This window comes from Dysidea avara, chromosome 6, assembly GCF_963678975.1.
Source record: "Dysidea avara chromosome 6, odDysAvar1.4, whole genome shotgun sequence".
In the NCBI taxonomy this organism is placed as follows: domain Eukaryota; kingdom Metazoa; phylum Porifera; class Demospongiae; order Dictyoceratida; family Dysideidae; genus Dysidea; species Dysidea avara.
In genome coordinates, this window is record NC_089277.1 from 21,203,778 (window position 1) to 21,226,691 (window position 22,914).

The window sequence follows — 22,914 nt, forward strand, 5'->3', positions numbered from 1 at the left end:
ACTCACAAACCCCTTAAAGCTCAACTTCATAAGCTCAAATGATACCACAGCATTTACGCTGTCACATTATATAAGGGGGTTAGTTGTGGCCAAAAACTAGTTGTATATGTAAGTGATTTTGGGACTCTGGTTATATAATATTTATATGGTGATGGGGCCATATAGTTGTAAAAAGTCAGATTGAAATAGTAACAGAACAGTCTTTGGTTATATACACTACAAAGTTGAAGTTATTTTTGTGTGCATTTTAAATCTCTACAAAACCTTAAGATCCAATCCTGTGTATGTCTTTGACAATCCACTATTATGTATTGCCTTATAATCCAATAGCATTTAAAAGAATAGTTCTGTTTTTCTAAAATTGCTTACAACTGAACTCATCCATCTTGTACCCCCACAATCAGAGTTGGGGTAGTTACTTCAGAAAAGTAACTAGTTACTAGTTACACGTTACTTTTATCCCATGTAACTTAGTTACAGTTACAGTTACTTTTCAAAAGGTAACTAAGTACTCTAGTTACTAGTTACTTTCGTAGTATCAATTATGACTTGTTTTTAGCTCTTGTAACATGAATTTTGCTCAGAAATGTATCATTAAGGGATGCAGTACATATGTGCACTTAAAATAACAATTCTGTTGCTCTTTCAGGTCAGTTTTAATTAATGCTACGTCTGTTACTCAAGCTGAATCATAGAGAACAGTACACAGAATGTGCTTACTTAATGTAGCTGTATATGGCACAAAAATTTGAAGTGCTCTTGCTTTTAAAACATAATTATTTATAGTTACAAATGTAACTATTATAACTAGTTACTATTGTAACTTAGTTACTTTTCAGACAATTACTCCTAGTTACAAGTTACTAGTTACAAAGCAAGTAACTAGTTATATTACTAGTTACTTTAAAAGTAATCCATTACGTAACTTAGTTACAAAAGTAACTAGTTACCCCCAACTCTGCCCACAATCTTTCAGTACAATAGAGTATTTGGTTAAAAATAGCTTCCAGATTCAATCTTGTGATAGCTATATTCCAAAAATTTCCCAAAGGAGCATCATCACCCCTAGCTGGAAAATTCTACATGTGTGTACTCTACACACTGCATGGTGAGTGTATACTTGCCCTCTCAAGCCCTCCCTTCATTGTGCGTTATAGTTTGAGCCATGAGACTGTAAAGCACACTAGCTATACCTTAAGCCAAGCAATACACTATAAATTTAGCTATCTTGTATATTGTTAAATTCAGCATATAAATTTTATTAATTCGTGAATTGATGCAATCAATTAGCAAAAAACCAAATTCTAAAATTGCTAAATTTAATGTACCACTAAATTAAGGTATTTCAAACACAAAATTAATGGCAAGTATTGATCATATGTATAGCTGCATCCTTCTCCTTCCTGTTTTTGTAAAGAATATATTTTTAATTACTGGCTGTGGCCGTATATGACATGCAGCTAGTAGCTGTTACAACTATTCTGGAATAATGGTGTTCTTTCAACGTTATTACACCTAGGTGAATCATAATGCTTTAATTACAAGCATCGTGAAAGCATTGTGAATCACTTAAACAAAGTGGCATCATTTTTCTGTCAAAATATTGCCAAATTTTAATACTGAATAGGCTAAATTTGTAAAAAATTTTCTATGGGGGCATGCTCCCAGACTCCCCTAGATAGGTGCTTTGCACACTATAACTAGATGTAACCAGTTTCACTTTTCTTAGCCAACCAACAATTGTTAGCACCCCCCCTTCTGAAATCCTATATCCGCCCCTGCTACCTGTACATTTGAAGTCGCTGGTTAGCACATTTTGTTTGCTACCACTTTGAAGAGCATGAAAATGGCTAATATCTCTTATTATTATTTTATTTTTATTACTAGGACCGGATCATATCCAACCAAGTACATATACCAACATGACAGTCTACCCATAGGACATGTATAAACAATGCCATAGCCAGCACTCAGAGCAGTGGGTGTGCCGGCAGAAATGATACACATGCATACACAAGGAAGAGTTTAATTGACGTCAGAAAATCACAATACTAGAATTTAACTTACACAAAAAACGAATGAACATAACTGATTTGTTTATACAGTAGGTGTGAGATGTTTCTGAAGGTGACTCAATCTAAAAGTAAGGCCACATTGCATGACAAGGTGGTGAAGGCCAGCACAATCAGTATATGACTTCAATATGGCACAGACTAAAGGCAACTGGTAGTTAAGTGCCAGTACATCAGTGGTGTGGCTGACATGTAAACACTATGTGCATACACAACATTCTGAGCCATAGATGACATACTGGCGATACATATTAAAGCAGTAGTGTGTGCAGCAATGTACTATTGGCAACACTGATGGTGGAAAATTATTTTATTAACAAGCCAGGTGAAGGATGAAGCTGTCCTGCAGCAACTTAAGACTCACTGTGCCACCTGGAGACACTAGTATAATAAAGAGACACAATCACAATATACTCTGTTGTAACTAGAGGCCACTGGTATGTGCCAGCAGTGTTGCATTGGCACAATGATCACAGTTTATAAAATTATTATGCATACACATTACACAACATATAGTGGAAAATTACACATTATTGCGTATGCAACAATGCATCTTAGAGATCGCAGACCATTGGCAACCGTGGAAAATTATTCCAGCTAACAAGCCAGTTGGAATACAAAGCACAGTAAAAATGCACAAAACATTGAACCAGTACATGCACCAACTTTGCAACCTACCCATTGGGCATGTATAAACAGTGCCATAGCCAGCACTCAGGGCAGTATGTGTACCTATGGAAATGATACGTATGCATACGTACACAGGCAAGGGAGTTTAAGTGACATCAGACAATCATAATACTGAAAATTAATGCAACCTGCACAAAAAAACAAAAAATAACAAGTGAAGTTAGCTATAGTAGTATTAATTAATTTGTTTATATAGTAGGTGTGACATGTCTCTGAAGATGAGTCGGCAACAAAGTGACATAACAAGGTGCTGGAGGCACAACTGGAAAATGATCCAAATCAAGCAAATATGGCACAATAGACTCTGTTGTAAATGTAACTAGAGGCCACAGGTGATGCGCCAGTAAATCAGCAGTGTGGCATTGGTAATAGTTGGCATAGTGATCGCAGTCTATACTATTATGCATACACAACATACAGGAGATAGTTACACATTGTTGTACATGCAGAAATGCATCTTCTTGTTGATTGCAAATTATTGGCAACAGATTATATATGAGTAGCTAAAGGTGGACAAAATTCCAGCTAGCAAGTCAAGTAAAGATTGAAGATGTACAATATAAGTAAAGCATTGAAACATACTCTTTACCTTATTGTTCATAAGTGCATCAGGTGGTTGCGTCAGCTGGTATCCGCTGGTTGTTCACTGATGCCTGCAGCACATATCCTGGACTCAAAATACAGTTACAGGCATTAAAATATACTTGTAATCTTGTTGTTTATGTGTAAGGTGGCCTTTGGTTCTCTTGCAATCACTCACGGATGTTTGCTAATCTTCTTGTTCATGAATTCTTAAATTGAAGCATGGGTGTGGTACTGGGTGTTATATAGATTTACACGTGCATTAAAGTCATCAGCACAAACAGGCATAATTTTTATACAGTTGTACCTTCGTTCACAGGCGAATCTATCTCTGGTTAGTTTATTCTCTAGGCATAGTAGTTTTCTCAAGCATTATTTGTTATTTATTTATGACATAATTTTAACCACATTTTGTATACTTAGTACTTAGTTGTATAATTATTGTTGTAGATTTAGTACGGTTGTAGGTTTAGTACAATATGGAAGTTCTGTAGTGATACAAGTTGCTTTGGTGGAAGCCACTGAGTGGCCTTTCCTAATAAGGAAACTTTATCATATCATGCTGTTTCGGTATCACTTCTGCACCAAGGTGCTGTACATTTCTGTTCCTGTAGCCTCTGTACACACTTCCTTCCTGCTATCAACAATACATTGCTTTTCAGAACCCCTTTTCATGGTCATTAGAATTGAACAGAATGGTTTGTAAGTCACAACACTAGTTTAAATGCTGCATATTTCCTTAGTTACAACTCTGCTTGGTGCTGTCTATATACCCCGTGTTTCTTTTCTAGCAATTCTGCATGGTTGTTGTCAAGCAAAAATATTTGTCTGTCAAGCTTTAATCTAATACTCAACTAGTTAATCAAACCTAGTAGTATTGTGTGACACACTTCACTAATGAGTTTTTGTCCATCTTAAAAAACCTGCAAAACTCCATTAATAGTATATGGTGCACCACATGCCCATTAAAAGAGGACTATTTTTGGTGCTGGATACCATTTCCAATTATTAATAATCTATGATCAAACAGTTTATCAATGTCACATGATGAGTGATGCACAAAATGCATTGTATTGCAGTACCCCATTATACAGCATCAAGACACACGGTAGTGTGTCGTGCGACCCAAGAAGCCGGCGCGGAACACCCATGAGTATATTGACAGGAAGAACGAAAACGCAATTTTCGCACCTGCGTAGCTCTGTGCTGCCTTGATGAAACAAGACGATTATTGCTGTGCACACTCCCTCCAACTTCAGCACTCCACATTCCAAATTTGAGCGAAATCGCTTCAAGTGTTCCCGAGATATGCGACTTCAAAAATTGGCTTAGTTTCTTCGTTTTTCTTCTTATTTTTCTTCCTCTTTTCGCACACTTACACAAACTGCTGTAAAACGCGAACACCATATCCGATTGCCTTGAAATTTAGCAAACAGAAGGGGGGTATAAAGGCGCATCTCGGTACCAACTTTGGCTGGAATACGATAAACAGGCAAAGAGTTATAAGCGATTATTCACGAAAAATAACACCACTATGTTGTCACGCCTACAGGGTAAACCGCGTATGGGAAGATGCTGAAAATCGGTGGGTGAATAGGTTAACTATTGAACCAACCCTTTTGTGGTTTGAAAGAAATCGAGCTAAAAACCAGGAAGATACAACGAAAAAACCAACAGTGTGTAACAGTTACGCAATCGAGATTAGCTAATAAAAAAAAACATCGTTTGCCACGCCTACCAGATAAACTGCTTGGGGTAATGCTTTGAAAATCGCTGTACAGATGGAGTAATCACCTTAGAAAGGCTCTTCAATGGTGTAGAAGAATCAGACTTAAAGCCACGGAGTTATAACACGAAATCCAACTTGGTGCAGCAAGTGCGAGATCGAGATACTCTAATACAGCAGTCATCCTAATAGAGCAGTCACCCTGAAGAGAATTCAAGAGATCAGCTAGAAACAAGTAACCTGTATAGAGATCGGCTACAGACAAGTCACCCTGTAGAGAGATCAGCTACAAACAATTCACCCTGTAGAGAGATCAGCTAGAAGAAGTTACCTTGTAGGGAGTTCATACAACTATGGAAAAAGATAGTTCAGCTAGAAGAAACCACCTTGTACAGTTCAGCTACAAAGACACCACCATGTAGAGAGTTCAGCTACAAACAAATCGCCCTGTAGAGAGATCATTAGAAGAAGTTACCTTGCAGAGAGTTCAGCTACAAAGAAACCATCTTGTAGAGAGTTCAGCTGCAAACAAATTACCTGTAGAGAGTTCAGCTACAACCAAATCTCCCTGTAGAGAAATCAACTAGAAGAAGTTTGCTTGTAGAGAGTTCAGCTACAAACAAATCACTCTGTAGAAAGATCAGCTAGAAGGAGTTACCTTGTAGAGAGTTCAATTACAAAGAAACTACCATGTAGAGAATTCAGCTACAAACTAGTGACCCTGTAGAGACATCAGCTAGAAGAAGTTACCTTGTAGAGAGTTCAGCTACAAAGAAACCATTCTGTAAAGAGCTCAGCTGCAAACAAACCAGCTATATACAGAATTCACCTGCAAACAAATCACCCTGTAGAGAGATCAGCTAGAAGAAGTTACCTTGTAGAGAGTTCAGCTACAAAGAATCCATCATGTAGAGAGTTCAGCTGCAAACAAATCACCTATAGAGAGTTCAGCTGCAAACAAATCACCCTGTAGAGAGATCAGCTAGAAGAAGTTACCTTGTAGAGAGTTCAGCTACAAGGAAACCATCATTTAGAGAGTTCAACTGCAAACAAATCACCTGTAGAGAGTTCAGCTACAAACAAATTTCCCTGTAGAGAGGTCAGCTAGAAGAAGTTTCCTTGTAGAGAGTTCAGTTACAAACAAATCTCCCTGTAGAGAGATCAGCTAGAAGAAGTTTCCTTGTAAAGAGTTCAGCTACAAACAAACCACCCTGTAGAAAGATCAGCTAGAAGAAGTCACCTTGTAGAGAGTTCAGTTACAAAGAAACCACCATGCATAGAGTTCAGCTATAAACTAGTGACCTTGTAGAGACATCAGCTAGAAGAAGTTACCTTGTAGAGAGCTCAACTACAAAGAAACCATTCTGTAAAGAGCTCAACTGCAAACAAATCACCTGTACAGAATCCAGCTACAAACAGATCACCCTGTAGAAAGATCAGCTAGAAGAAGTTACCTGGTAGAGAGTTCAGCTACTAAGAAACCATCATGTAGAGAGTTCAGCTGCAAACAAATCATCTGTAGAGAGTTCAGCTAGAAGAAGTTACCTTGTAGAGAGTTCAGTTACAAAGAAACCACCATGTAGAGAATTCAGCTACAAACTAGTGACCCTGTAGAGATATCCGCTAGAAGAAGTTATCTTGTAGATAGTTCAGCTACAAACAAATCACACTGTAGAGAGATCAGCTAGAAGGAGTTACTTTGTAGAGAGTTCAGCTACAAACAAAATCACCCTGTAGAGAGATCAGCTAGAAGAAGTTATCTTGTAGATAGTTCAGCTACAAACAAATCACCCTGTAGAATGATCAGCTAAAAGAAGTCACCTTGTAGAGAGTTCAGCTACAAACAAACCACTATGTAGAGAGTTCAGCTAGAAGGAGTTATCTTGTAGAGAGTTCAGCTACAAAGAAACCATTCTGTAAAGATCTCAGCTGCAAACAAATCACCTGTACAGAATTCAGCTACAAACAAATCACCCTGTAGAAAGTTCAGCTAGAAGGAGTTACCTTGTAGAGAGTTCAGTTACAAAGAAACCACCATGTAGAGAATTCAGCTACAAACTAGTGACCCTGTAGAGACGTCAGCTTGAAGAAGTTACCTTGTAGAGAGTTCAGCTACAAAGAAACCATTCTGTAAAGAGCTCAGCTGCAAACAAATCACCTATATACAGAATTCAGCTACAAACAAATCACCCTGTACAGAGATCAGCTAGAAGAAGTTACAGGTTTTTGCAATGGAATTCGTCGCCTTTGCGATTGAATTCGTCCCGTTTGCAATTGAATTCGTCGGTATTGCAATTGAATTCGTCCCGTTTGCAATTGAATTCGTCTGTATTGCAATTGAATTCGTCGGTTTTGCAGTTGATTTAGTCGGTTTTGCAATAGAATTCGTCGCGTTTGCATTACAATTCGTCATAAACAAAACGGCTTCAAGAAACCAACCCGTTCATTAAGCGATGAACTATTTATGCCTTGGAGAGTTACACTTGAGACACTAGAAGGTAATTGAAGCTGGTAGTACGCGAAGTTGATAGCTGTCTGACAAGTTAATTAACTTGCTCGCGAGTGACCACACCCATCGAAATGGCGTAGTAGAGTTTGGAATGTTGCTGGATTTTTTTTTTTTTTAATGATATTTAATCAGGGAAAATAGCATCAGCCAAAGAAGGCTGTTTTTCAGCTATGCCATGAGAGCACAACAAAAAAATACAATACAATATAAGTACATACATACACAACAAAACAGAATTACATTGTACAAAATAATGTTTTAAAACCATTCACAGTTTTAGCACTATATAGTGCTTTAGGTAATCTGTTCCATATGGCCGTACGCCATGTACGCCAAAGACTGTTTTCCATAATTAGTTCTAACACTTGGAACAAATAATCGGTGTAAATTTCTACCAGAGCGACCAGTAACATCCACAGCATATGAAAAAATTCCATGTAAATAAGGAGGGGAAATCTTGTTGAGAATTTTAAAAACCTGTACAGCTGTGTGAAAAGTACGCCTTTCAGTTAAAGATGATCAAAAGTTAAAGTTATCAGAGGAATGGAAAGATGATGTAAACTTAGAATGGAGTCTTTCCAAACGACGAGTACTACTAGAATTTGATGGTAACCACACAGTATCACAATAATCCAACACCGGTAAAATATAAGCTTGATATAGCAACTGCAGAACTCTAGAGGAAGCCGGCCTAACCTGATTCATAGCAAAAAGTTTCCTTCTAACTCTACCAAGAACATAATCCACATGAACCTGCCAAGTGAGATGCCGATCAAAATATACACCCAAATACTTAGTAGAACAAACTTGCTTCAAGATAGCACCATCCAACATTATTGTGAGATTCAGCCCTCCAATTCTCTGGCGGGAACCAATGAGCATACATAATGATTTAATCACGTTCAATTTGAATCTATTAACAACCAGCCAAGTGGAAACATTCTCTACATCTGCTTGAAGGGTTTTTTCGACAACAGAAAGGTCACCATGGCTAAAGTGAAGCTCTGTATCATCTGCATACATATTAATGTCAGACAAAGAAATAACACTTGGCAAGTCATTGACATAAATAGAAAAAAGTAAGGGCCCTAGGATTGAACCCTGGGGAACTCCAACTTTAATAGGCCCACTAGATGACAAACAACCTTGAAATGCAACTCGCTGTGTTCTATTATTCAGATAACTCCTTAACCATGAGTGAGCACTATCACCAAAGCCATAACAACCCAACTTCTGCAACAGAATAGAATGGTCTACACAATCAAAAGCCTTAGCTAGGTCCAAAAATACAGCGCCTACATATTCCCCACGATCGATAGCACCAGAAAAAGAATTGGAAACATGCAGAAGAACATCCTGAGTTGAATGTCCACAACGAAAGCCAGACTGTCTTTGTGAGAACAGGTCATACTTGTTGAAATGATCAATCATCTGATTAGATACAATTCTTTCCAATACCTTGGAGAAGATTGGTAAAACTGAAATGGGATGAAAGTTAGACAACAATGAGCTATTGCGTGATTTTGGAATTGGCGTTACAACAGCAGATTTCCAACAATCCGGAAAGACAGCTGAAGAAATACTCTTATTAATTAACTTAGTCAAAAGCACAGCCATGCACAAAGGTGAGGCCTTAACAAACTTTGCTGGAATTCCATCAACCCCCACCACCTTATGACTATCCAGATGAGAAATACACTCAACAACCTCCTGAACATCCACTTCAGATAACTTAAGTGGTGACACATCAGTGTTTATGGTAATATATGAGGTAGGGGATGTATGGGAAGATGGTAATGCACTAACAGTTTTCTGGGCAACAGAAAGAAAATGTTCATTGATATCTTCACTAGTAAAATCCGAATTAGTCTGGTATTGACTTCTCTGATGAGAAGACAAATGGCTAAAATGCTTCCAAAACTTTGAAGAGTCATGCTTTAAATTCGACCCCAGGTTAGATAAATATTGTTGTTTAGCTGAGCGAGTCATAGCAGTAACTTTGTTACGACAACGTCTATAGTTAGACCAAACACCCGGATCACCAAACTTTATTGCTTGACGATGCAGCCAATCCCTTTGTCTCCTAGCTGAAGCTATCTCTGGACAATGGTTCCAAGGAGAACTAATGTGTTTCACCCTCAATCTACGAAGTGGTACCAGTATATCCAAAACATGTTGCATCACAATAGTAAAGGCTTCGGTACAGACATTAATATCATTAACAGCAAATACAATGGACCAGGAATCATCTAGAAAAACTTTATCAAGCAAATCACTGTCAAGTTTATGATATTGTCGAAGAAAAACAATATTATGATCTGAGCCTTGAGAGATACCACGAGCACAAAAATGAGTCACAACCAAATGATGATCACTACTGCCACAAGGAATAGCGGCAGTGGCCTGAAAATAAGATGGACTATTCGTATGTAGAAGATCCAAATGTGAACTAGTTGTGGTTGTCACTCTGGTAGGACACTGCACAAGTTCATGTAAATTAAACTGATTTATAAAAGAACGTAAGAACTTAGCCTGTGGAGAGCTAGTAAATGTAGGATCAGAATTAAAATCACCCATAATAGCCAAACGTTGAGAGCTGGTAAGTAATGCCTTTTCACATTCCATATTAAGATGGTCAAAAAAATGGTAATCTGAGGGTGACCTGTAAACACAACACAACAGTAAAGCACGTTTGGTACCAGGATACAACTCCATCCAAAGTGATTCCACATTTCCCTCAGAGAGATCAGAGCACAAACGAAAACGTACATTGTTTGATACAACAATAGCAACTCCACCACCCCTTCTGTTTCTGTCCCTTCTAACAATACTCATATCACTGTCCGGACATACTTCCACATCAGAGATAGACTCATCCAGCCAGGTTTCTGACAGTGTCATAATGTCAATACAATTTGCTCTCATAATCATAAATACTTCATCTAAATTTGCCAACAGACTTCTACAATTAAGGTGAGCAATTTTCAAAAAAGAATGTATCGTTGATGGTGAAGGCAAGTTAAAACTAGACATAGAAACCATACTGTGACCCTGATAATGTTCCACACCAGGAGAACTTAAAACTGAACAATCATGAAAATAATGGTAAAGTTTTGCTTAAACAAGATGGACAAGTCCAGTTAAAGTCAGATTGCAATTGAAAGGATTGATACTGAGCTCTGCTCACACTGCAACACCTGCAGTGACACCATAGGCCACAATCATCACACGAAAGGGCACACTGATTTGACCTCACAGGAAAATGACACACTACACACGGAAACTTCATCGGGCCAGGGTTGAGAGCGACGTCTCCACTCAAAAGCAACAAGCACCACAAATAATCATTAGAACTCACAACGTGACGTCGACTCAAGTTCCCCAACCAAAACGTCCAATTTTTCGTCAGGAACTCGCCACAACATAAAGATGCGTCATTAACATTAAGTTCAACAAAAGCAGGGGCTACCTTGAAACGCCAGACCCCAACGAACAGGAAGAAAACCAATGGAGCAAAAAACCAAGCCATTTTTCACAATCACGTGAGCTAATAATGGATAGGTTGTAGAGGAAGAATTATTGCCTTATAAAGAGTTGTTTACTACTGTTGTACTTGAACAAGTTCTTGTAGCAGCTGCTACATCATGTTTTCGTGTTTCCTCCAGCTGCCATTCTTGTTATGGACGAATTTAACTGCAAAAGCGACGAATTCAATTGCAAAACCAACGAATTCAATTGCAAACGGGACGAATTCAATTGCAAAACCGACGAATTCAATTGCAAACGGGACGAATTCAATTGCAAAAGCGACGAACTCAATTGCAAACGGGACGAATTCAATAGCAAAGTCGCCGAATTCAATTGCAAAAACCTGTATCTTGTAGATAGTTCAGCTACAAACAAATCACCCTGTAGAGAGATCAGCTAGAAGAAGTTTCCTTGTAAAGAGTTCAGCTACAAACAAATCACCCTGTAGAAAGATCAGCTAGAAGAAGTCACTTTGTAGAGAGTTCAGTTACAAAGAAACTACCATGTAGAGAGTTCAGCTATAAACTAGTGACCCTGTAGAGACATCAGCTAGAAGAAGTTACCTTGTAGAGAGTTCAGCTACAAAGAAACCATTCAGTAACGAACTCAGCTGCAAACAAATCACCTGTACAGAATTCAGCTACAAACAAATCACCCTGTAGAAAGATTAGCTAGATGAAGTTACCTTGTAGAGAGTTCAGTTACAAAGAAACTACCATGTAGAGAATTCAGCTACAAACAAATCACCTTGTAGAGAGATCAGCTACAAGGAGTTACCTTGTAGAGAGTTCAGCTACAAAGAAACCATTCTGTAAAGAGCTCAGCTGCAAACAAATCACCTGTACAGAATTCAGCTACCAACAAATCACCCTGTAGAAAGATCAGCTAGAAGAAGTTACCTTGTAGATAGTTCAGCTACAAACAAATCACCCTGTAGAGAGATCAGAAGTTACCTTGTAGATCGTTCAGCTACAAACAATTCACCCTGTAGAGAGAGCAGTTAGAAGAAGTCACCTTGTAGAGTGTTCAGTTACAAAGAAACCACCATGGAGATTTCTGTGATAAATATATGTATTATATATATATTCTGTACATTTACTGATAAAATCAGAAATATTTGAAGTACATCTGCTTCATCTTTTCTTCTTCCTGTGGCAAAGAAAAAAAGATACTTTAAAAAGTCCCAAAGTCGGCCTATTTTGGGTATACAAATACAAAAAGAAGTGAAATCTAATCCAAAACAGCCAAGCTGTGAAAAAAGAGTGCGGCCCTCAAAAAGGCTATGGTGAAAAAGATGTGAAATCCAAGATGGTGGCCAAGAAATAGCTGTGATGGTAGGTTAATGGTAAAAATTTTAATAACGACAATTCAGGTGAATTTTGTGCCAAGACCAAGCGGCATCAAATTCATCTGAATTGTCGTCATTAAAATTTTTGCCATTAACCTACCATCACAACCATTTCTTGGCCGCCACCTTGGATTTCACATCTTTTTTCACCATAGCCTTTTTGAGGGCCGCATTCTTTTTTTACAGCTTGGCTGCTTTGGATTAGATTTTATTAACATAGACATATATGTACACATTATGCGTAATATTCCATCACTGCATTTACATAGTAAACTTGTTATGTAATTATTGCATAATATTCAATTCCTAAGAATTCACTGAAGATAAGAAGTACTCTACAACTTCAGAAGCAGCTCTACTGATGGCTCCTGAACAAGAAGGTAGTGTTTGATATCTTGTGTTTTACTTCACTTGCCATGGAATATATAGCCAGCTAAACTGTATGTACAAATGTATGTACATGGTATACAATATTTTTTTGGAATATTCAACTAGATTAGGGGCTGTAGCACATTGATAAAAGGTACTGAAACCAGCTGGAGTAGTGATGATATTAAATCACAGTAAAACAATAAGAAGTGTTATATCCATACTGAGCTCAAGATACCACAATGGAAATGCTTAGTATATAACACCTCATATTATTGTTTCACAGTGATTTAATATCATGCACTACTCCAGCTTGTTTCAGTACTTGTTATTGTTGTGCTATGGTCCCTACTGTAGTTGAAATTTCCAAACTGTTTTGTGTACTTGTATGTTAAATTTTTTTCTGTAATATATTATTATGACTGGTGAGCCCATGCATACTTCGAAAGAAATGGCATCTTGCCCCACAGCTTTATCAATTATCATCTGAAAAGTGAAGTATCCATTAAGTTTCATTGTCAGCTAAGTTTAACCCATTACACAGCATTACAAATCAAGAACTGTTCAAAATGCGCTCCTGCAATCCATGCATACCGCATCAATAGAAAGAAATGGGCATGCTCCAGTTATATCAATTGTCATCTGAAATGTAAAGTATCCATTATGCTTCATTGTTAGCTATTTTCAACCTGTTACACAGTAGTATGATCAAGATCATGTGCCACCACCAAATCAACGCTTTTCGCTGTCAGCAAAGATGAATGGGACACAAAGGAGGGCACTGATAAGTCCATGAAGAATGCATTGGACATATTGCGGTAGGCCAAAAGGCACCTCTTGGGCTGAAGTGATGTTGAACAGTGAAAAAATCAAGCCCTTAGCCTTAGCCAATATCAAGTTATGCTTATCTGAAGGCATCAGTCAGTCATGATCAGTTACTTATATTACTCAGTCAGTCAATCACTAGAAAATTTCAATAATTTTTTTTTAATTCCATAGCAACTTGTTGAAAGCATTTTGTGTTGATCTAAAGGCTTGTTTGGGCATCGATCTCAAGGCTAGTTTGGGCTTAATTTTTCCTAACCATAAACAATACTCATCTGGAAAGTGAAGCTGGTATTTGGATTATGTTTATCATGGGCCACGCCTACTCTTCTACTATACAAAACTATCATACTGTGTGATTAGCTTCTTTAATTCTGAAACTAAACATATAATAATATTGTTTCCTATTTAGGTTGCCAGTTAGTGGAATACACTGTTTTACTTGAGTTCTATGGCAAATCGGTTGACATATTGCAAGTTAAGGCCCTGACACCTTACTTGGTAGAAGGACGTGTACTGTCACCACAAGATGGGGAAAATGTTAGCATGATTTCCTCAAGAAAACGAGCTGCAGCATTTATACTGTCCAAAGTGTCAGCTCCACTAAAAGCTGGTTTTGCCAACTGCACTGTTAGCTTTTATAAATTTTTGGATATAGCTAAGCTACATGGAAATGCTGACACAGTACAGCTATGTGATGAAATCGAAGAGCGACTATTACAATTGAAACAAGAGGTATGTAAACATCATGTTCCTATAAAAATAATGTAAAATGTATTATGCTATGCCATAAAGAATACATGCAGGTCACTGCCATAACTGCCTTGTAGTAGAATCAACTATGAATGCCCATAGTATCACTTTGTAAGTTCCCTGTAACTTATGTTACACATATTAGTTGTACTTATCCTGTAGTGGTCACACTCTTAAATGAATAGGACCGCGGATAAATGGTCCCTTGTGCACTATTGTGATTAAGACAGTTTCATTGCACAATTTTTAGTGGTTAATTAAGTGCTGTAATAGACTAGAGCCTCTAAAAATTTGGCAGTGAGATGATTATTTAAAAATTTTTAATAGGCAGTATTTAGTAAATTATATGCATACATTTTTCTATTACAGGTCTCCAACAAGTAAATAGACTTTGATGGTCATTAACTTCCGTTTATAGTTAAATAATATTGTTTCGATTTATGCACACACACACACACACACACGCACGCACGCACACACACACACACACTAGATATACATATATATTATGACGCAGTTCACATTGAATAGAAAACTATTAGAATGTAGTAGCACATGGAACAAAGGTGTAATGCATTATTTAACTCTTTACACATACTTTTACATAGTATACATGCATAGATTTCTTAAAATAAATGGTAGTTAATACAGTGTATGTTACAGTGATTTTACATGCACATAATGCATTTTAAAATGTGTGGACTATACTTTAATTAATGTACTCATTTATGATTTAATGTGTTAGTTTTATGTGGACAATTTCAATGGAACAACATTCCTGTATAGTGCACATTTAGTATAAGTCTTAAAAATTAATAGTCTTACTTCGACAAAAACAGGATGTGGATACTACAGCTATCACTGCACAAAAGATGCTTAGCTACTTGAAAAAAATTAATTTCACATAAAAGATTTCTATAAAATTGTTTTAATGTAATCAGTTATGCATTAGTTGTCAAGTAGCACGTAATTATTTAGAAGTGTGTTTGCATTGGGCTAATGCACAGGAAAACAGTTTAAAGCAACAAGTATAATTATTTGCTTCAAAGAAACTCAACTATACACTGTATGCTACAAAATTAAAGCATGCTGTGATTGTGAAGCATGCATACTTGATTATTCCATTCATTAACCTGGACAAATGACTAATGAGAGACATAATTACATATATACTAGCATACACTACAGCATAAGTAACATATCATCTTATTCAATTATAATCTCATAAACAAGATTCATAATAGACGATATGCACACTCTATTACTCGAACGAAAAATGATCAATTAAGCGTAGGCGGCGCAAAATTCGACGGTACCTTAAAAGCGGAAGTCCCATACAAAAGTATGGGAAGCAAATGCGGCTCGAGCAATAACTCACCACTCGAGCTAAGGACAGGCCATCTCGCTTGCCATACACTTCTTTCCGTGCCAAAGAAGTGTATGGCAAGCAAGACGGCCTGTCCTTAGCTCGAGTGGTGAGTTATTGCTCGAGCCGCATTTGCTTCCCATACTTTTGTATGGGACTTCCGCTTTTAAGGTACCGTCGAGTTTTGCGCCGTCTACGCTTAATTGATCATTTTTCGTTCGAGTAATAGAGTGTGCATATCGTCTATTGGAATTGAAATAAGCGGATGTTGTTTCAATTCGAATAATTGTGGAATTGATATAAGCAAGCTGTATACAATGCAGGCATAGTACATTATGTTATAATCACAGTATGACTGGATCGAAATGTTTAAAATCACATATCTCACAATCTATTGATGTGCATAGATCGACGGTTTACCCAAATCGGTCACATAATAGTAAAAGTACACAAGAATTTTCAACTAGAGTAGGGACCACAGCACATCACTGAAACAAGCTGGAGTAGTGCACAATATTATTGCAAAACAATGGAAAGTATTATATCCCAAGATACAATAATGGAAATGCACAGTAGGGATATAACACTTATTATTTCAGCGTGATATTATCATGTGCTAGTGTTTCAGAACTTTTTATCAGTGTGCTATGGTCCCAACTATAGCTGAAAATTCCAAACATTTTTTTGTGTACTTCTTTGTTAACTTTTTGTAAAATAAAATCATGACTGGTGAATCGAACCCACATCAAAAGAAAAAAATGTTGTTGCGCATCCCAACCTATTTAATATGGTTACTCTCATACCATAGTACAGTGGAACCTCAGTTATCCGGACCCCACTTATCCGGATTCTCGGTTAACCGAATAACAGAAATGACTGCTCTATTAGAGTAGTGACTGTTCTATTAGAGTAGTTGAAAATACTGATATTTTAAAAAATTTTCTTCATGCTATTTTAAGGTTATTTATACACAGTTTCAGAGATACGGACTTTTCAGACTTATGGACCACCCCTGGTCCCAAGGGTTCGGATAACTGTATATTTATCACAAAAGTTTCATACTACAACTGTTACAGACAGTAGTACAAATGTAATCAAGGTACCTTTGCAATCAAAGTAGCCACTATGAAAATTACAAACAATTTCCATTTCAAAGCGAAGTCATGCATCATGCACTATCACTAAATCAACACCCTTTGCTGTCAGCAAAAGTGAATGGGACACAAGAAGAGTCCATGAAGAATGCATTGTGCATACCGAGGTATGCCAAAAGGCATGTATCCGGCTGAAGCGATGTCGAACAGTGAAAAAATCAAACCTGCAGCCTTAGCTGTTATTGAGTTACACTTAGGGACCAGCCTATTATGCTCATTTTTTAACCTATTATGCTATGCTGCATTGCTCAAATTTCCCCTTTTATGCTCACTTTATTTCATTGTGCTGAATGATTTCATGATGATTTGCAGGGCTGGGGGAAGCATCAAATTATTGGTCAGGCAAAGCTATCAAAATAACTTTGTGATGGTAAATTTTCATGGTTACTTTACTGTTACAGTAAAATATTGGTCAGGCTCCACTTCCCCCAGCCCTGATGATGTGTGTTATATACAGTAACTTATGGTATAAAAGGTTGCCTTCGAGTTATAGTCTTATAGAGCTTTAGCAATGTGATTAACTGATAATGTAGAAAAGCAATAAAACCTGATGATAACAGTATGAGGGTACAAATGTAGTTAATAATAAAACAAAGTATCAAGTTTTACTTTTTGTATTGTAGCATTAATGAAGACTCAATATAGTCCTGCAGTGCATTGTCCTGCAGGTGTCCAAATGATGCCTTCAGTATAAAATACTCTTTCAACAGCTACTGAAGATGGTTGGACCAACACTACCTACCATTTGTGTAGCTGGCTGATGACCAATTTGGGAGGTCTTCACTGTGATTTAGCCACTAAAGGAGGGTGTCTACATCTGGTGAGGTATCAGCTGCTTTTGCAACGTATTGAGGAAACTCAGATTTGAGATCATTCAGAATGCTCCGGCTATTAAGAAAGATAAAGTTCCTTAATGTGTTAACAATAGTGATATCTGGTTTCACTTCATTTAGTTTGGCTGGGACAAAAAGACGAGCACCTTTGAAGGCAGACAAGTTCGCAGACAGTTCATTAGATTTGAAATATTGTAATCCTGGTTGACTCCGTGCTTTTCCATATTGTATAAACTTGTTAAGCAGTTCAGTTGATCTGCTAACTAACTTGTTGGCCACAGCATGGAGATTGGGAAAGTTTTGCAACTTTATAGCTGCTTGTAATGTGCTGAATATCTCATGATCATAGCACCTGAATACCAAGGCACTATCTCTTTCAAGTTGGTACTGTATGTTGCCTCAACAAATGGCTCCTCTGCATTGAAAAATGCTGCAAGTTATAATTGGAGAAATTCAACTTTGCGCTTGTCCTGAAGTGTGCATCCCACAGCAGATGAGCAGACCATGCCAAAGGGATGTTAGTACATCGGTTCAAGGAACCTGCATTGTGGCATGTACCAAATCAGTTACTGTAACAGAAGTTGTTAGAATGGAGGTAAGATTCAGGTGGCAGTTTGTTCCTACATGAGTTTATTATATGACTTGTTCAAGTTTTGGTTTTCGGTGCTTCACCTCAAGAAATTGTAGAATTGTCTCCATTTGTAAGTGCGTGCCCCCTTATGACTATCCTATCACACGTAGAAGAGTAGTAAATATGCCGTCTGCAGCTGTTTGCAATAGGCCCTGTTCTGAGGTTGCTGTCCAGGGTCCTATCACAGCACAGTGTTATGCCAATGTTGGATACTCAAATTAGGGACAAGATGTTGATTGCTTAAGTGATAATCATGAATGTGAACAAACCAGAAATTCAGTTTATGAAAACTTAGCAGAAGAGCATTGTAATACAACTAGACTTTTGCAGTCACTGGATGAGGCAAGAGTTAATGTACGAGTTAGCAGTTTACGTTTAATGAGATACAAAGCACGTTATAACCAAACTGAAAAACAGTTTAATGAAAGTAAGGTAGCCTATGATGAAGCACAAAAAACTTTGGAGATTGTTACAACTTCACTTAATCAAGTAAAGCATGAACCTCAACTAAATCTGCTGGAAAAGGTTAGAAATGAAAGTATATGCAGAAACGAAAGTCGTCATGTTGATATAAAGTCTGTTAGATTTAATAGCATGATTAGTACTGAGTCACCAACAGTACTTCCAGTCAATGTAGTTATTTTCTTTCCTTTAAACGACAAAACTGTCACAGAAACAGTGGTCATAGACTTTGTAAGATTTAACATGTCTTTACAACAAGCAGCATCAACTGTTACAACAAAAGTAATATTAAATCGAAAACACCTATCAAAACGATTTTCTAGAAATGCCATTGATGTTTCTGATGTTGTGTGAGCTTCAAGTGTACATAGTAAACAAAATAACAGTTCATTCCAACTGCCTGCATGACCACTCCATGGCTTTGTACATACTCATTACATAGATCAACATTCAAAGACAATAGACTGATGCATGGATAGATATTGTTGGATGTATCTATGCTTTGTAATTACTATATAGACCAACACACATGTGCATATGCAAGTTTTAAAACCTTTAGTTTCCTTGTATATAGTCATGCCTGACACTGGGTAACATGTGCAGTACTCAGGTACTTCTGTAGGCAAATTCTAAGGACTACTACCCTACAGGGAAATGTAGCTTTTCCATGGGTGAAGGTGTTGCCTCCTGAACCTCGTTTATTGTGTGAGACATGAGCAGTTGGTTTTGGCTCCCTGAGCTTGTGCCAATTATGCCAGCATGATTTCAAGTATAATGGAAAAGCATCTAGCATTATGCCAGCATAACAGGACGGTTTTCAAGATTCTATTAAAATGTGCATTTTGGGCAACAAAACATGAACACTGCATTTCATGTTGAGAAAATATGTAATGGTATTATTCTTGGCTGACTATTTACACTTCATGTAAATAAGATCAAGATACTCTAATAGAACAGTAGCTTTCTGTAACACAGCAGTTAGGAAATGCTGATATACTCTAATAAAGCAATCAGCCCTCCACCATAATCTTGAGTTTGATAATAGGGTCTATTTGAGCACTGCTCAAAAAGGCAAGCATGATTGGCTCAAGTCCAATCAACACTAGGTCTCTCCATTACAGTGGTTAGGCTGCTTTCCCATTTAAGACTACTACTGTATACGTAGGTCCCCTTATAAGCTGCTGGGTAGGCTGAATCATGTCAGTAAAGTTTCTTACTTCAAAGGAAAACCAACAACAGCAAATGGCCATGAGCATGGTTCATGGCCATTTGTACCTTGTGGTTTTGCCAGGTTGATGCTCTAACTATGTGACTATGTTATTTTCCAAATGCACCTGTACACACAATGATGTGTATGTGTATGTTATGCAGCTATAATCCACAATGATCCTAATAATGCATGATAAATGACTTTGCTATATTTACAGTGAGTTGTCCACCTGGAAGTAACCAAGTGTTAACTAATGACAGACTTGTAGATGATGATGGACGTGTCACTCAGTTTATAGCTCCCAAGTGTATTGAATGCCCTATTGGATACTATCAAGATGAACAAGGCCAACCTAGATGCAAAAAATTCCACCAGGCTTCTCAACCATTACAACTGGTGTCCGTCAACAGAGTGACTTTGTTAAACAATGCCCTCCAGGGATGTTTTCCAGGACTGGGGTTAGACCATGTGTAAGGTGTCCAAGAGGAACACACTCTACTAATAATGGATCGACTTTCTGCTTTAGCTGTTACGAGATGACTAAAGAATCACTGTGTCCACAATGCCAGAAATGTCATCACATTTGCTATGAAAATAATTCTGCATGTGTTTGCCATGATGGTTATGTACTTTCTGAAACTGAATACAGTTGCATTAAATGTGCCTCAGTACAAAAGAATGTTGATAACATAATAGGGCATGATATCCTGATACCCACTTGGCATGTGGTTCTGTGCAGTGCATCAAATATGTTTGTTTGCAGCGGAAGCCTTGTGGGAGACCAGTGGATTGTCACTTCTGCTACATGTGTGTGTGGTAATAGCATTGACAAGAACTTTTTATCTATTAGAGTTAAGAAGTCACATACCTGTGTTGTTGAAGAAGATGGTGAGCTTGATCTTTCTGTAGCTGAAATCTACTGCCATCCAGATCACGGCAAGCCTTATCGTGAAATGGTGGATCTTGCACTGATAAAACCTGAATTTCCTATAAGATCAAAAGAATTAATATAAACTATACACTTCCACTGTGCCTTCAGAATAATAGCCTTGATGACCTGTAGAGTTATGGCCATTCTGGACACTTACTCATTTACGGATTGGGAAATCCTGCAAAGCTGGTTGATGATAAAGCAGAGTTGGCTGTATCAGTGGTGTCACTCTCTCCATATTACTCATGTTTTCAAGAATTTTACAAGGATGGAATTGATTACAAAACACACACAAAAATGTTTTGCACACGTTTAGACACTAGCTCAAGCTGTGCTGATAATCCTGGGTCAGCTTATCAGTGTGGAGAGGAATGGCAAACTTACTTTTGCTGGTATTGTCAATAGGTTCACTGAGGTGTGTGGAATGCATAAATCATATGGTACTAACATCAAAGTACATCCCTACAATTCAGAAATGGATTGAAGATACCATTTCTGATAATTGATCTGTTACATTTAGACTGAAAGCAGCACACATGCACTATTTAGTTACAGATATGTCTTTTTGTAGTTTTTTAGTATTATGTACACACATTTTTCATGCAATCATTGTTAAATTTTATTCTGTTTTCTATACATTTACTTGCTACTTCATACAGTACAGTAGTTATGTAATGTTTAGTAGGGATCATGAAAGCTGCTTTCCTACCAAAAAGTAAAAGCCTCGTATTCTTTCATGATGATTTGGTAGTTTGGAGTGTTGTTTAGCTACAAGCACTAGGCTTGCATCAATTATGTTGGCATAATTTTTGGCATAATAGGGGATGAAAAGCATAAAGCATAATCAGAGGCAGATCCAGACTTTTTTTGAAAGGGGGTATGAATAGAGATCTTTGTGTGATGATTTCAAAATAATGGGTTTGACATGCTCCATCATAATTTTCTAGAATGGTTTAAGCTTGTTGGAAATGCACTCCAGATTTTCATAATTGTTCTATTCCAAATTTCTTCAAAAAATCAATGTTATTCTTTCCAAAATGTACTCATTATTCCAAAAAATTATTCCCATTTCTTATTACTTTTCCTGTATTTTTGTAATTAAATTGCACAGCAAGGCATCAAAACAGTAAAACTGCACATGCAATTTGTCAGAAAAGTTGTTATTGCTACAAGGTGTTTATGGACTAGTATAATGAGTAATGAACTATTGCACACTGATTGTTCTATTAGAGTGAGTGACTGCCCTATTAGAATATCTGAATCTCGATTTTTATGTTTATGCCAATTAAGCTCTAAAACTACATCAAAAGTCCTGAATAATGCATAACTCTTTTATCCCATCATTACTCCCAAAATTATTCACATATAATTCCCATATCCCTAACATGCTTACTTGTTTGACTCTTGTCTCTTTTGTTTTTCCCAATGGTGTCTATTTTAATTTTTTTACACTATAAGCTAGTTTGTGTACATTTTGTATATAAGCAGCAGTGGCATAGCCAGGAAAATTTTTTTACCAAGGAAAAGTTTATACATTGAAATAATTGAGAGAGTCAGCTTCTGACTCAACTGATTCACACACACACACTTTCAAGATTGGGTTGTACAGCATTTGCAGGTTGACTCTCTGTTTGGATGGAAGAAATTGTTTCAGTAGACTCTGAACATTTTCCACATGTCATAAGTAATATTCCAGCTTAGTTAATACTACAGTATTTGCAAACCATGCTTCAATTATTAATTGCACTCAACACAAAAACTGAATTAGACTACTCTGGAGATATTTTGAGTGATCAGGCCATCATGGACTGCAACAGAGGTCATAGTCATGCACCCACACTATTTTTCAGCATTGAACTGATGTGATGTTTTAAGTCAGAGAGATTATCTCTTTGATGTGATGTTCAACTGCATGTGCTAATCAT

The 22,914-nt window shown here is 37.3% G+C and overlaps 1 protein-coding gene across 1 annotated transcript in view; it reads left to right on the forward strand.

Moving 5' to 3' along the window:
* The window catches only part of LOC136259140 (uncharacterized), a 210,484-nt gene extending 195,307 nt beyond the window's left edge, over positions 1-15,177 (forward strand). The window contains exons 7-9 of the mRNA XM_066052563.1: positions 12,767-12,835; positions 14,062-14,384; positions 14,772-15,177. Of these exons, the coding sequence (XP_065908635.1) occupies positions 12,767-12,835; positions 14,062-14,384; positions 14,772-14,786 (407 nt within the window). The 3' untranslated portion in view covers positions 14,787-15,177. The remainder of the gene's footprint in view (positions 1-12,766; positions 12,836-14,061; positions 14,385-14,771) is intronic.
* Positions 15,178-22,914: the final 7,737 nt, after the last annotated feature.